The sequence below is a fragment of the Balaenoptera ricei genome, chromosome 9 (assembly GCF_028023285.1).
Source record: "Balaenoptera ricei isolate mBalRic1 chromosome 9, mBalRic1.hap2, whole genome shotgun sequence".
NCBI classification, from domain to species: Eukaryota; Metazoa; Chordata; class Mammalia; order Artiodactyla; family Balaenopteridae; genus Balaenoptera; species Balaenoptera ricei.
In genome coordinates this window covers 5,338,615-5,354,913 of record NC_082647.1, presented here as the reverse complement: position 1 = coordinate 5,354,913, position 16,299 = coordinate 5,338,615, and the positions used below count along the sequence as shown (strand labels likewise).

Here is a 16,299-nt window from a genome sequence, read left to right as displayed (position 1 = left end):
TACAGCGTGACCGGTTATCCTCTAGGCAAGCCTGGCTTATATGTAGTCTAGTTCAATTTATTTCCTTTTTCCTCACATCTTACATCCATTTGGTAGCACTATCCTACTTATTCTAACATCACTGTCTCTCAAATCCATTTCCTCCTTTCAATTAGCACTGCAGACATATTTAAATGGAGCCCAAATTCTAACTCAGTCCCAACTGCAATAAACTCATTAGTACAACTCTTCATGTCTCAAATCCATTTCCAATATTGACATCAGAGCTACTCTGCCAAAACATGTAACTCATCAGGTCATTTCACTGGTGTGAGGTCTCCAGTGCCTCTCAGAAACCTGGAGAAAAAACGGCCAACTGCCAATGCCTAGCTGTCTAGACACAATCCAGTCCCATGTGTACTTTTTGTTCTGCCTTCTTAAACACTGCCCACTTACCTCTCTTTCTTTGCTCTGGAAAATGTTAGAGTTGCCATTCTTGAATATCTGTGTGGTCTCCCTGCATGTGACCTGATCATGCTTTATCCTTAAATTATTATTCTTTCAAACATGAATGCTGAAATCTCAGCGACTCCTACACACACAAAAAAATCAACCCCACCTTTCCGACGGTGATGACCTCCCCACGAGAACATGCCTCTCGCAAAGGATCTCCTTCATCCCTCTCCAGAAGAGAAGAGGAAACACAAGAAGCGCCTGGTGCAGAGCCCCAATTCCTATTTCATGGATGTGAAATGCCCAGGATGCTATAAAATCACCACCGTCTTTAGCCATGCACAAACAGTAGTTTTGTGTGTTGGCTGCTCTACTGTCCTCTGCCAGCCTACAGGAGGAAAAGCAAGGCTTACAGAAGGGTGCTCCTCCAGACGGAAGCAGCCCTAAAAGCTGCCGGAATCAAGATGAATGGGAAACCATCCCAATAAACGTATTTCAGGTAAAAAAAAAAAAAAAAAAAAAAAAATCAGCTGCCCCCAACCTTCAAAACCTTATTAAAAATGAGACCGCACAGTGAAATGATTTAAACAATGATCATAAAACCTTTTATAAAGGAATACATCTTTAAATGATTTGATTTCTGAAATACATACTTTTAGTTTCAGAAAACATGGAGATAGTTTTTTGTATATGTTGAGAAGAGAAATATTGAAGAGTTCTTAATCATGAAGACAGCATACGGGGACAATTAAGGCAAGAAGCACTTACGATGGGCCTGCTTTACCCAAACGTAAATCACATGTTTAGTCTATAGCAAAACTCGAGGTAAATTTACGTTTAGAGGCTAAACTGGTAGAAACTAAAATATTTCAATTATGTGCATTATAGAATTGTTCATGTATACACAAAGTTGGTAGTAAAGATAACATTAAATTATTTGCACATTTCAGCACTTACACACAGTGTATGAACTTATAAAAGTATCATTATAAATTATTCAATTCAGTATATAATCATGAAGCAGTGACAACAGGATATAGAGAAATGACCCAATATTCAAATCATCAAGAATACACATCACCATCTCCCTTCTATAGGAGATTCCCAGACCTGCAGCATTACCACCTTACCTACCTACTCCCACAAATTTTAATTCTAGCCTATCAGATTTTAGCTCTCCAGGCAGAGGGAGAAAGGAAAGCCTTAAACTTGTTTTGCAAGTAGTTACAAATAGGCAGAAGAAAGTGGATTAAACAAAATAGGCAAATTTCCACAGAATTAGGAATTTCATAGTCGACAGTGGTAGAAAGGCCACTGATTTACTCTGAAAGTATGTACTAAGGACATATTCTGTGGTAAGGTATACAGTGGTGAAGACAGATGTGACCCAAGCCTTCAGGGAGCTCACCATCTAAAGGGAAAACCAGAATCACCCAAACAGTCATTTATATCTGCACCACATGCTACCAATGAAAAGCATGGGGTAGGTGTGGAGGTGGTGATTTGCTAACCACTGAGGAAATGACAGTGAAACTGAGACCAGATGGATGAGTCTAAGGCAGCCAGGTGAGGGGGGAGCAGTTCTCCAAACACCTCTGCAGGAAGGACTGAGTATAAGTGAGCTGCGACTAGGACTGGGGGACGGGAAGAGGGCAGGCAGGCACTGTTAATAGTGGCGCTGCAGATCAAGTGAGCAGAAGAATTCTGGCCATAAACAGAATCGCCGATTTCCAGGGGATGTCAGGGAGGTAGGTGTGTAACTGAGGGAAATTCAGAGATTAGTACTCTTCCATCGGCACGAAAGAGGGCTTTCTGCTGGGAGTGTGTGTGCGTGGTGACTGAGGGGCCACACTTATGACGCTTTTCGAGAGGCGACATACCCTGAGTGTGCACGGGCAGCGGCTGAGGCGCAGGGGGCTGTGGTATGGGAGCTGCCTGCGTGGCCGCAGGACGAAGCACAGCGGTAAACAAGTCCTCCACATCCTTTCCTCCAAGCTCTAGGAGATACAGTTCCAATGACAGTACGATTAAAGGGCTACAGAGCCAAAGCACAGGGAATTCCATTCTTATAAACTAAAAATCAAAACACAAATACCTGGAATTTTATACAACTTTCCAAGAATTGCTCCTAGGATAAAATAAAGAGGTGGAAATATTAACAACTATCATTTCAATATACGGATACAAAACAGCATTTGACATAAAATTATCAGAAGAGAAGTTAAATTGTAAATAAGCATGCAGAAATCTTTGAAAATCATATTTACTCATGTCTTTTAGAAAGCCTAGATGTAGGGCAAATATTTTACCATCTGTGACCATTTTGTCTAGTTCAGGGCTGAGGATGCCATCGAGCTGCTCTTCACTTAGTGGTCGTGAACTCGGATTGACACTTGGCTGAGGCAAAGAGGAAGGATCATCGGCGCCGGCACCAACGTCTATTCCAGCTGGAGGAGCAACGCATGCGTATTAGAAAGTGAATTCTGAACACTCACGCAAAATGCACTACACTCTTTACCTGCATTAAGACACAACAATATGATTAAAAGAGAGCAATGAAAAGCCTGTAATTCTGAATTAACCTGGATTCCTACATCAATCTGGAGAGTCAATCAGTAAAAATTAGGCACAATGTATCTATAAACTTGGGTGCTGCTTAAAGTTATAGTTTAATCAATGCAAACACATTCCCTGAGAAACAAAAGAACACATCTGGTTCTAAAGTGCTAATTTCCACCAAAAAAATAAGCAGCAGACAGGACTCTCTAAGAAGAATCAATATACAATGTTCAATATACAATTAACTGCTTAAACTTAGAAGATAGTGTTTCAAATGTATGGTTCAACTTATCATATGCAGTTTGTGAAACAAGTTTCACACAAATTAATGAAAAGCTCTAAAATTCTTAATGCCTTGTAAAAATTATCCTTTTGTGAATAATTTCAACTACAGATCATATTTTTGAAATATTCTGTAGTCAAAAACAATATACAGATTATGTTTATTACATGCTTTATCTCATATAAATTGGTTTTTAAGCAAAAGTCACATTTAAAACTGGTTTATCTACTTTACCATGCTTCCTCAATGTTACCGCTATCAAAAAGTAAAATTTCATCTGCTCTTATCTGGAACTTATCTGCTCTTATAGGAACTAACTCTATAATATTTGGGTAATATTATAAACTACATATTAACATGAATAAAACCATTCATTAAAAAAAAAAAAAACGAACACTACAGAGAAAGTCATCCAAAGCACAGTACAGTTGTACCATGCTTTAGCTGCACGCACAAAGGGAAAAGCAAAGTTGGATTAGTGACAAATTAGCACTATAACAAATACACATGCACCTACAGGTTGTTTCAGCTGAAATCACTATTTAAAAAAAAAAAAAAGACTACTTCTAGTCAGCCATCATCCACTGCTCAGGTTCTTACCAAATGGACAAGATGAGCTCTCAACCTGGAAAGTGCATAAATCAAGACCTACAAGACCCAAACCAAATAAAATGGATGATTACCACGGGAGCAGGAGCAGGGGACGGTGCAAACAAGAGAAGAAACAGGCACAGCAGGACTCTAAGGCAACAGGCCTTAAATCTGATGCAATTAGACAGACAGTAGAAATTAACTAACTTGCTATTTCCCCTCTTAAAGCTGGAAAGCCAAGGCAGATCAAATAAAATGATGAGTTCTTTGACAAAGGAAGGGGAGGGGAGGGGAGGGAAGGGGAGGGGGGAGGGAAGGAGGGAAGGAAGGAAGGAAGGAAGGGAGGGAGGGAGGGAGGGAGGGAGGGAGGGAGGAAGAAAAAGAAAGAAAAAATTTTTTTTCAGTTTCAGAGAAAAGACTAAGCTTGTTTCACACACATACCTCTCACTCACATCATAAAATAGACACTGGGCAAACAGTATTCATATATACCTGAATGATCAACTGATTTTGCAAGGTCGTCTGAAATTATTCCAAGAATGTCATCATCTGTGTTTAAGACTTCGGAAATGTCGGCTAAGGGATCATCAGCGGTACCTAAGTATAGCAAGTATGTTTTTAAAGTGTCAGTATTTTCCTAGACATTAAATTCTAAAACTCACTCATCCAACCATTTACTAAATATCTAGAATACAGCAGATACTGAGGCAAGTGCTAGAATCATAAAAAGATTATTACTTCTAAAGTAAGGAATTTTTCATAGAAAAGGCACTCCAACATTTTCAATAACAAAACATTAAAAATTAAGACTTTTGTTTTTGTGACCACTGTATATTAATAAAATAAAATTTAAAATAAAACCCATAGGCAATAAAAGTGAAATAGAATGTTATAAGAAACAAAGCAAAAAATTAAGAAAGTGGCATTGCTAAAAATGACATCTGGAAAACACTCTAGAAGATAAATAAAATATTAAACGCAAACCTACTGTTTAGAAGTTCCCTGTAAAGTATAAACCAGATACCATCTAGTTAAATGCCTACTTCCAGCTTTACCCTTAACACTGATTAATTCACTTATTTATTCAAGAAAATGTTTGAGTACCCACAGAATTATGTCTATGGGTTATGTTAACAGGCACTGGTCCAGCCACTGGGAATACAGAAGTGACTAAAAGCAAAGTGCATGCCCTCCAGGGCTTACTTTCTCAGAGGAGTTTGACAGTAAATAAATGACACCAGTGTAAGTGCTATAAAGATAAGCAATAAAGAAAAAAGGATTCAGAATAAGATGTGGAAATACTGTTAGATATTAGATAAAGTGGTCAGGGAAGGCCTTTTAAAGGTGGTTACCAAGCACAAATCTAAACAAGCTACGGGAGCATATGCCCTAAGATGGAAAGAGTACCTCAGGCAAAGGGAAAAGCAGATGCAAAGACCAGAGCAGGAAGAGTTTTGTCAAGACAAGGGGTCAGTGCTTGCAATGATAAAGGGAAAGAGTGGTAAGAAATTGAAAAGGCAGTTAAGCAAGATTATGGATGGTTTTACAAAAGTCAAGGCGAAGACTGAGCTTTATTCTGAAGTATGAAGTACAGTTGACCCTTGACCCTTGAACAACATGGGGGTGAGGGGCACCAACCCTCCACACAGTCAAAAATCCGAATATGACTTCTGGTCGGCCCTCCCTATCCTCATTTCCACCTCTGCAGATTCAGCCAACCAGAGACTGTAGGACTCCTGTACGTATCAGTGAAAAAAATCCTCATAGAAGTGGACCCTCGCAGTTCAAACCCCTGTTGTTCAGGGGTCAACTGAATAATGGGAAGTTGTTGGAAGGTTGCTAGAAGAGGGTGTGACTGATATCTTACAGGGAAACGCTGGTTGCCAGGCGCAGAACCAACGGGGGTGGAGGAGGGGCTAAGGCCTGTTGGCAAGAGGAGAGATGGATCAGTCAGCAGGCCTTGGCCAGGTCAAGTGAGAGGCGGTACCAGCCTGCACAACTGTGGTGGGAGGGTGAGGTTAGGAGTGGTTGGCTTTGGGATATCACTTGAAGGCAGAGGCAAACTTGTGGATGTATTAGATGTGGAATGTGAGATAATGAAGAGTCAAGGAGAACTACAAGGGTTTCTGGCCTCATCAAGCAGGAAAATATTTAGGCTGCCTTCAGTAACTTTATTAGTCATTTAAGTTAAGGGATATCTGAATTTTTTAACCCATTTTGACTATATTTTTACTTAAGAAAAAAAAAGGATTTATATTTAGAATGGATAAACAACAAGGTCCTACTGTATAGCACAGAGAACTACATTCAAAATCCTATGATAAACCATAATGGAAAAGAATATTTTAAAAAGAATACATATGTGTATAGCTGAGTCACTCTGCTGTAAGGCAGACACTGGCACAGCATTGTAAATCAACTATACTTCAATTAAAAATTTAAAAAAAAAAAAAGGAGAGGAGGGGAGTACATAAAATACTCCAGATTCTAAATCTAATATTTCTATGAAAATAGTCTTGTCCCATTAAACATATACTTCTCAAATAGAATTCATACATACATAAAAATATAATTTTTCAAATTGAGCTAAAGTAAATTCTGTATGCCCAAATATTTGTAAAGTTTTTAAGAAATAAAATTATTTCAATAATGTATTCTCTAGACAACAGTACACTTGAAAGGAAAAAATTTTTGGATAATTGTTTCAGGGTTAAGGTTTGCGGGCTTGTTTGTTTTAAATCAAAGGAATTCTACTAAACAAATTACAACCATCGTTTTTTAAAAGACCATGTTTTAAAAGTTCTCCTCTACCTGAAGAGATTTTGTATCTTATCAACAAATTATTAAAACTGATGTAATGGACTACATTGAATAAAGTATTTTAAAAAAGGAAGCTATTACTTTTGAATTCCCATTATAGAGGCAAGAGAGTGGTTCGACTGCACAGAACATTATATTTAACCTAGGTTTTGAAATGTGTATTATTCTAGTCCTCTACATTTTGGCTTTATCATTAAACTATTCTCTCTTCAGGAGTTTTGTGGAAAAAACAACTTCAAATAAAGGAAACAGGAATAAAAATAGTGTACAGGGCTTCCCTGGTGGTGCAGTAGTTGAGAATCTGCCTGCCAATGCAAGGGACACGGGTTCGTGCCCTGGTCTGGGAAGATCCCACATGCCGCGGAGCAACTGGGCCCGTGAGCCACAATTACTGAGCCTGCGCGCCTGGAGCCTGTGCTCCTCAACAAGAGAGGCCGCGACAGTGAGAGGCCCACGCACCGTGATGAATAGTGGCCCCCGCTTGCCAGAACTAGAGAAAGCCCTCGCACAGAAACGAAGACCCAACACAGCAAAAATAAATAAATAAATAAATAAAATTTATTAAAAAAAAAAAAAAATAGTGTACAGCAATGTCTTTCCAGTTACAATATGTCTCCTTCCAACCTCAGTTCTCTTCCTTATAAAAACTCAAGGGCAATTTCCTTCTATGTAAGTCTTTAAATGGCTAGTCAAGACTTTTATAAGATACCCTTCAGAGTAAGACATCCTTTGAAGGGCCGACAAGTCTTCCACTATGCATTATTTTAACAACATGTTAACATGGATCAGAGCAGGTAAGTACTCAAAACAACAGAACTGAAGTAAAATGATCTGCTAACATTAAACAAAGAGCATGGCCTTTACTCCCGTGCTGGACGTGTGCATTCGAATAACAGGGGGATAAGATTGCTTCTAATTATTTCAAGAAGTTAAAATAAAAAATGAGAGCCTGTATTTCAATCCAGGATAGTGGTAAGTTAATGAAGCTGTAACTACTTAATATATCAAAAGTCATCTTTCAGTGGAAGGCTACTGCCTTAAGATTGTTTTCCAAATTGAGTTTATAAAATTAAATGAGTAACAAATGTAATTCAATGGCAAAAGGAAGCCTATCAGAAGAACATTAAATTTCTAATTGAAAGTAAGATAAAAATACAGAAGTGGAGGAAAAACTTTGTGATACCAAACTAGTTAAACTCTGAGAGCCTTGCTGACGTTAATATTACTTAATAAACATTAAGCTCTCATACCTTTCTCTGATTCTAAGTAGTCCCCATATTCACTATAGCTAGGGCAGTGGGTCTCAATAGGGGACAGTTTTGCAGGGACATTTGGCGATATCTGGAGACATTTTTGGTCATCATGACATCATGAGGACAGAGATGCTGCTAATATCAGGACAGCCTCCCTCCTCCAACAAAGGTTCATCTGGCCCAAACTGTCAGTAGTGAGAAGCTGATCTGAAATATATTTCACATTATTATCACAGTGGAACAGCCAGTTCTCAGCCTCAGCACTCTTTTCCTCTTTTGAATTTCCTGGGGCTATGTAATTAACAAAAATCTACCTTGAGTTGAAGATTATTATATTTATAACTCACCAACTATGGCCTAATTATCCTCCCTTACATTTACCCTCAGCAAACTGTAAACCGAACATTTTCCTTCGCCACTCACAAGAGTTGATTTAGTGGTTGTTACACAGATAAACTTATTTGATAAATCTTATACACCTGGTACTTCAATAAAGTTAATTTTTAAAATGCATATGAGGCCAAACTAAAGCATTTCAAAGGTTTGATTAAAAGGAAGATGAATGTAATTCGATAAAGAAAAGTTTGTCACTGATTTCACATACCGTGAGTTCCAGGTTTTGCCGGCGTTGAGGATGAACTAAGTAGTGGATCTAAGGAAGGATCCAAGAAATTTGTGTTCATGTTTGTTTTGTAAGAAAGCTGAGCTGTATCTTCTGATAGATTATCTAAACTTAGTTTGTTTTGTCTAGTTGTATCTAGAAGATCTTTTCCAAAGAAAGCTTCCTAGATAAAGATAAGCACATATGAGAACAATTGACTTATAAAATTCTAAAATGAGAACAGATCATTCTGTCATCATTTTGATAAGAAGGCAGAAATAACAGAAAAGCTCAGTATTTAACAATATAAAAATTGAATATAGAAATATATAAATAATTATAGAGACAGCCTGTCAATTCTTTTATATAAAGAATTGACCAGAATTTTAAAAATAAGGTTTTTCGTTTTTTTTACAAGAATCAAATAAAATTATGCAAATAAAACCACACAATTCTGTCAAATATGTTTCTACCAACTGCAGTATAATAATTCGATACTCCCAGATTAGATTACAATTAAATTTAAAAATGGATAAATTTATAATACTATGGCACCTTAATTCATATTATAAGAAAAACTAAAACTTCATGAATATTATTAATATTTATAGATTATCTACAGAGGATAGCACAAGGGTTTGATCTACAGCTTTAATATTTATATACGTCAGATAGATTTAGTCTTCTCATACTGATGCATACAACCACATGAAAGACGTCACATGCTATAAATCTGAAAGAGGGTTTTTATAGTCATTTTAAACAAACTATGTGTACAAAATGTACGGCTATTAAAGGCTTTGGCTTTTTATCCATTTACTCATATTAACTTTTCTCCATTTCCATATACTTGCTCTACTGTAGAGACCACTCTTTCAAGCTAGGCTCCTTACAGCTCTAGATCTCCCCCTAACTTCTCAAGTGTCAATAAAGAGAACAAAAGGAAGCACTGGGGACCCCCATCACTTACTTCAACCCCAGAACTCTATTTTCTATAATGTGGTCTGTCTGGAAAGGGGATTCTTGGTGGAGGGCAATTTTGCAGTAACTACCAACATTTAATACCCTTTTGCCAAAGACACATACACAAAAAAGGTTCACTGCAGCATTTTTTAGTAATACCAAAAAGAGAAAACAGACTCAATGTCTGTCAAAAAGCATATGACTGAATAAATTAAAGATATCCATACTATAAAATACATCAGTTTTTAAAAAGGATGTAGAACTATGCTGTCAAAAAAAAGAAGCTCTAAAATATTAAAAGAAAGCAAGTTGAGTGATATGTCCAGCAAAACATAAAATACAAACCAAGACTATGCAAAAATAAACTATTTTAAAAGTTCTGAAAGGATAAACACCAAGCTGTTAACTTTTGAAAAGGGATAGGGGAGGAGGTATGTGAAGTCTGGTAGAAGTGATGAATATTTGATTTGAAATTTTCACTTTTTTAAAATGAAGTTGTTTCACTATGAAAAAGAAATTTGAAAACCCACAAAGATAGAGCACTGGGCAGGAGATGATTTGTTTCTTATACTAGCAATGCTTTTATCATTAGGAAAGCATCTTAGAACTTTATAGATCATTTATTTAATGCCTTCAGTATAAATTTGAGAAATCTGAGACCACCATTAGCAAGAATTTTTCCTTAATATGACCCATGATGAATTTAGTGGTATTTATCAAAAACTGTTACATTCTTACTACTTCGGTGGCTTTTTGTTTCCCGCAGTTAACATAAGGGAGTGGCTCCACCTGGTTTGTGACTTAATAATGTTCAGTGATGACCAGAACCTGGAGACTTCAGATCTGCTACAGGGGTTCCTATGGCCATGTGGTACCACCAGCTCTTAATAGGCCAGGTAACTATTTCTACTGGGTGGATTATACAATTATTTATAGTTTATCTTGACACTGTTGTGATTAAATAAAGAAAAGCTAGAAAAACACTGTTACTGAATTCCTGGCGGGTTTTCATCACTATGTATTATGTATGCCCCGCCCCACCCCACCCCTGAACAATGGCGAAAAAAAATACAATTGCTATCACAAGATGTCCAAGAAATAGTACTATCACAAAAGGTTCCTGCACATCAAAAAAAGCTATATATTACTGATGTACAACAGGGGAATTACACCTGTACACCAAAATAAACAATCCAGATCAACAGATTTAGATTACAGCAGTAATCAGGAAATCAGATCCACTATTTTTAAAGGCTCTTTTGCAAAAGTATGAAATGCTCAGTTTTCATATCAATACTTTCATTAAAAAGCTAAAGAGGGGTTTCCCTGGTGGCGCAGTGGTTGAGAATCTGCCTGCCAATGCAGGGGACACGGGTTCGAGCCCTGGTCTGGGAAGATCCCACATGCCGTGGAGCAGCTGGGCCCGTGAGCCACAACTACTGAGCCTGCGCGTCTGGAGCCTGTGCTCCGCAACAAGAGAGGCCGCGATAGTGAGAGGCCCGCGCACCGCGATGAAGAGTGGCCCCCGCTTGCCACAACTAGAGAAAGCCCTCGCACAGAAACGAAGACCCAACACAGCCATTAAAAAAAAAAAAAAAAAAAAGGCTAAAGAAAGCTTCCTAAATGTACATTACACTTTACAGAACGATCAACAGGAGGAGGAGGAGGGCATGCCATCTACTTAATACTCCCAGGAAGGACTATTAAGATGGGAGGTGAAGGGCATAGGAGACAACACAAAGGATGCAATTAAATATAATCTAAACAATAAATGGTTCTATTTCCTGAACAATAAAATTACTGTTATATATTTTTAAAAGGTACAAAGCTAGAATGAATGGGTATGTGAAGGGAATAAGGGGAAAATAAAACATTTATTAAAGATACATAAAATGTAAGGTGCAGAGTTAAGCACTTTACATCCACAATTCTTATTTCATCTCTCAACATTTCTGTACAGTAGGTATTACCACAGTTTTATAGATGAGAAAACTGGGGCACAGAGATGTTAAATAAAACAAAATCACATAGCTAACTGGTAGCAGAGTGGCATTCAAACCCAGGACTCTGACTTTAAAGACTGAACTCTTTAAAATGGACACTGCCTTTATGATGTTAGTTGTCTAACAAAAATTCACACTCATAAATATTATTATATACTTAAGGTACTTATGCTTTAAAGTCTTATTTAATAAATAAGAAGACATTTTACTCAAATGAGTATTTGAATTTTATACTTCTAATTACTAAAAAAAAATTGAGGAAGCTGTATGTTAATTGAAAGGAAATGCATTTTAAAACCAATTAAATTAGTAATAGCTAATTGGAAAATTAAGGTTAAAAAAAAACATTACAACTCAAGCAATGAAGAGCTATCTATGCTGGCCACAGCTGTGTGGGAGGGACAGATCAGATGGACACTCAATGACAGTCTGATCCAATTCAATTTCTACACATGAAGGAAGAGAGGCCAAGGAAGGATGAATAACATGCTCAAGGACCTAGAATGAGCTATGGCTGAGCCAGCCATTACAGCTCAGTCCTATTTCTGATGTGAGGCTCTTTCCAATGGGCCACATGGCCTTCAACTCTTCCGTGACTTAATGTTTACAAGATGAACTAGAAGGACTTCTATTTACATCTATCAAACAACTTCTTCACATCGAGGGATATTTTCCTGATGTATATTTTAGAAAACAAAAACAATTTAGCCTAAACCTTTGGTTCACTAGGCCTCTAAAAGTGGTAAATATTATTAAAGCTATAATTCTGGGGCTTCCCTGGTGGCGCAGTGGTTGAGAGTCTGCCTGCCAATGCAGGGGACACGGGTTCGAGCCCTGGTCTGGGAAGATCCCACATGCCGCGGAGCAACTGGGCCCGTGAGCCACAACTACTGAGCCTGCGCGTCTGGAGCCTGTGCTCCGCAACAAGAGAGGCTGCAATGGTGAGAGGCCCGTGCACCGCGATGAGGAGTGGCCCCCACTTGCCGCAACTGGGGAAAGCCCTCGCACAGAAACAAAGACCCAACACAGCCATAAATAAATAAATAAAATTAAAAAAAAAAAAAAAAAGCTATAATTCTGGCGGCTAAAAACCCATCATCATTCAGTGAACATAATTACTGTAACCTGTACTAGCAAAGGAAGCTGTCCACCAGACTTGCGTTTGCAGAGCACACAGGCATGACTGGTTTGGAAGAATGAGCTTTTCCCAGCCAGAGAGTTCTTGTGTGTCTTATGAAATTTATAAATGAAAAACTGGGATTAAAAAAAGAACTTTGTAAAAAGTATCAAAGCACAAAGAAGATAAATGTAATTTTTAAGGGCTTCTGGAAGGCACAAAATGGCATTTATGATGACTGATTAAAACATGTACAAAAACAACAAAACTATTTTTCAAAACTCGATACATCACTTTACGTTTCTTTCATTAACAAATATATAATATAAAGCAAAATATTACTTGTAAATAGGCAGGGAAAATTTCTTCAAGCTTATTTTTCCTTTTCCGGTATCTCTTCTTTATTTTTTCAGTGTTTTCAGTGACAGAAACAGATTCATCAACTAGAGTATCTGGTAACTGCTCACTCCAGCCTGAAACAATAGTCACATTTATAAATATGTGGTATTTAAGATTTTCAGATAAGCCCACCAAAAGTAATTTTATAACTTACCAACATACACACAGTTCCACATAAACAAGCTTTTTCCTTTTTCTTTCAGTTTTATTGAGATATAACTGACATACAACTAAGTTTAAGGTACACAGCATAATGACTTGACAAATGAGCTTTTTCATGAAAAGACCTCAAAGTAAGTTTATTAATTTTTAAGTATCATAAAAAATTCATTTCATGTCTACTTATTATCAGCATGCTTCCCATTGTTTCTTAATGAGTATTTTCTTATTCACAAAGCAGAAACTTGATTTTTTTAATGTTGACATTTTGTTAAAGATTAAAAAAAGGACAATACATACTCAGTGCTAATGAGTATGGATAAATGGCTACTCGAACACTACTAAAGGGAATTTAGCAGGTACAACCTTTTGCTAAAGTCTATTGGGACTATCTAACAAAAGTCTTTTAAAAAATGTGCGTCCTTCAATCCAGCAATTCCAAGCTCAGGGCTTTACTGCAAATTAGTTATCTGGAGTACATACATATTGTGATAATATATGACTGTCTATGAATATGATCATAAATATGCTATGAATGCTCAAATTTAAAATCAAAAATCCAAACTGTTGGACTATGAAATTAGCAAAGAAACAAGTACACCACTTAAAGCAGGTAAGCAAGCAATCAAATGATACTCTCACATACTTCAGGCAAAAGGCACACGCCTTCTGAAAATCAATGTGGGCACTTTTGGTGCCAGACTACATAGGTGGACTGAAAACCACTAAACATAGTGGATAAACATTTTTTAAAAAATATAGCAGTAATTGAAACAGAAAACAAAGAATTCTCCAAGACCAAAAATTAAGGTAAAATAGGAACCACAGAAATAAGCAAAGAACTAAATAAAGCTCTCTGAAATTTTGCTAAAATCTAGTGACCTTGAACTCCAGTTTTCAGAGCCTTATGAGGAATGGGGAATAGAAGACAAAGCCTACAGCCTCTTCCCAAGGTGCAGAGATTAACCAGAAGCTGCCTGGTGTAAAGGTGGGACCCTGAAGGACTCCACACCAGGGCTGGTTTAACAAGAAACACACCCTCCTGTTCCCCTGGTCCTCCACACATCACTCACCACCACCTCCCTAACCTGACAGCAAAGAAAACTGCTTGTCATCTTGTCACTGAATAAGGTGCTGGGTAGAAAGGCCAAAAAATGAAAATCTTCCCTGAGAGTTCATAAACTCAGTACAGCCCTGATATGTAAGAAATCTGAATTTATATAACATAGGTGGACCAAAAAACTTCAAGCTAAGAATTTAGCTTAAAGGAGTCCTAGGGGAGTAGCACCTCATGTTCCTGGCAACAAATATTCTCTGAAGTAACCAACCTTCACTTCAGTCCTCAAAAAGTTCAGAGAATGTTCTAAAGAATATGAGCTCCCAGTTTAAAAGAAGTTTTGTTGCTGTTTAATGTATATGTATCTATCTCACACCATAAACACAACGAAATGAGGCACTAGGAGACAGGGCCAGGAGATACAGAGTAGAATCAGATATGCAAAGGTTTTAGAAATATTATATTCTAAATCAACTGAAACTGAGAAGAATAAGCTGTAAAAAGAAGCTACAAAGTGTTAAAATATCAAAAAAGTAGTTTAGAAAAGGATAAATGCATAATAAATTAAAAACTCAGTGGATGACACTGGATGACACAAATGAAAAATACTGAACTAAATGATAAAACTAAAATTATATAGAAGACAAAATAGAGACAAAGATGGAAAACAAAAAAATAGTTTCATTGAACATATCACATTTCTTAACTGGGGCTTATTACAGCCATGTTAAGTCATATTAGAAACTTCTTTAAAACCATTATGGTGCTTCCTTTTAAAAATGTGCAGCAATTTTTCTGAAATTCATTCACAGGCCAAAACCCTATCACATAGTAATAAAAGAACTCTATTCAAAGAATATGATAAAAACATCTTTTTTTCTTCAGAGTCTATATAAAATATTTAAAATACAGAAAGTGAACAGATCGTAACCATACTGACTGCAAAGTCTTCATTAGGACCAATTCTTAAGCTATGACTTAAGCAATGATTTAGCTTTCTTTGAAACTCTAAGTAACAATGACAGACTAATAATTGGAAGATATATTTCTAAAACACTATACAAGTTATAAATTATTGGGATACGCTGTCACTTTCAACTACATAGTCTAAAAAGTTTCCAATTTTATGCCAAGCAGCTAATGCAGGCAAAGAAAGGCCTTTTGTGAGATGGCCAGAAAGTACCAGACATAACTATGTGATTCAGTCCCTCAACTGTTTATATTTAACATAAGAGAGGGTAAGGGGGGGTGGGGGAAACCTTGTTAAAGTAATCTCAAAGCAATATAATTGATTGGATTTAAATAATTTTCTTATCAAACCTAATTTCTATATTGCAGATATGAACTTTACAGGCACTCAAATCCTTTCATCACTAAGAAGCAATAAGGTTGTCATTGTAACATTATTTAGGGTAGTTCTTTTCAATGGGGATATCAAGATAAGAGGGTTAAATCAAACAAAATCAGTACCATACCATCATCTCTGCTAGGTAACTGCTCAGAAATGGAGCCTGAGGAATCTTTTCTGATCACAGATCTTTTGGTTTTTCCTTGCCCAGTTCGACTTCTTTGTCGTACCATAAATCCACCAATACCTATCCAAAACAGAAATTAGGTAATCTTGTAAATAACTACTAATTTCTCCCTGTAATTCCACAGTAAGTAGGGTGCAATTGCTTAAACAGTGAGGCATTTCCCAAATTCAATGTGGGTTAACTTAAATCAATAGTCTCATTTTAATGCAAAATACAAGAGTTTGGAAATAAGCAAATAAAAGAGATCAAAGTTACTGTTACCTCATTACTAACCAAATAGGAATACAAATTCATTAAAGTACAGAAGACTGCATGTATTTCTTCTCCTAAACAATGTCAGGGTAAACATTATAGTAAATTATGCTTGTTCCCTTAATGTTAGTAACTCATAGATCATCATTCAAATTATTTGTATGTTAGCTGAGGGAGAACAGATACAAGATACAAACTAAACTAGATGATCCAAACAAAAATCAACATGACTTCTGGGCTAATGTGTCTAGTTATTCCTAAAGTTCTTAGACATG

At 36.9% G+C, this 16,299-nt stretch overlaps 2 protein-coding genes across 22 annotated transcripts in view; one reads left to right on the top strand and one right to left on the bottom strand.

Moving 5' to 3' along the window:
• Window positions 1–16,299, bottom strand: part of KMT2C (lysine methyltransferase 2C) — a 279,179-nt gene that overhangs the window by 52,760 nt on the left and 210,120 nt on the right. For 18 of the 21 annotated variants that reach the window (XR_009504924.1, XM_059932968.1, XM_059932969.1 and 15 more), the window contains 8 exons: window positions 15,713–15,832; window positions 12,965–13,095; window positions 8,543–8,723; window positions 4,358–4,462; window positions 3,875–3,922; window positions 2,742–2,879; window positions 2,528–2,560; window positions 2,313–2,429 (listed from right to left, as the gene is read on the bottom strand). Coding sequence is in view for 20 of the 21 variants with exons in the window: in XM_059932968.1 (XP_059788951.1) it covers window positions 2,313–2,429; window positions 2,528–2,560; window positions 2,742–2,879; window positions 3,875–3,922; window positions 4,358–4,462; window positions 8,543–8,723; window positions 12,965–13,095; window positions 15,713–15,832 (873 nt within the window). In the remaining variant the exon portion in view is untranslated. The remainder of the gene's footprint in view (window positions 1–2,312; window positions 2,430–2,527; window positions 2,561–2,741; window positions 2,880–3,874; window positions 3,923–4,357; window positions 4,463–8,542; window positions 8,724–12,964; window positions 13,096–15,712; window positions 15,833–16,299) is intronic. The other 3 variants (XM_059932978.1, XM_059932988.1, XM_059932980.1) reach the window with 1 other exon arrangement.
• On the top strand, window positions 631–917 carry LOC132371342 (small ribosomal subunit protein eS27-like). The gene has a single exon (XM_059932572.1). It carries the CDS (start codon window positions 631–633, stop codon window positions 877–879), a length of 249 nt encoding a protein of 82 aa, XP_059788555.1. The 3' UTR covers window positions 880–917.

Bases quoted from the DNA above. Each gene is read 5' to 3' on its own strand.
- LOC132371342 (XM_059932572.1), top strand. From the start codon at position 631: ATGCCTCTCGCAAAGGATCTCCTTCATCCCTCTCCAGAAGAGAAGAGG.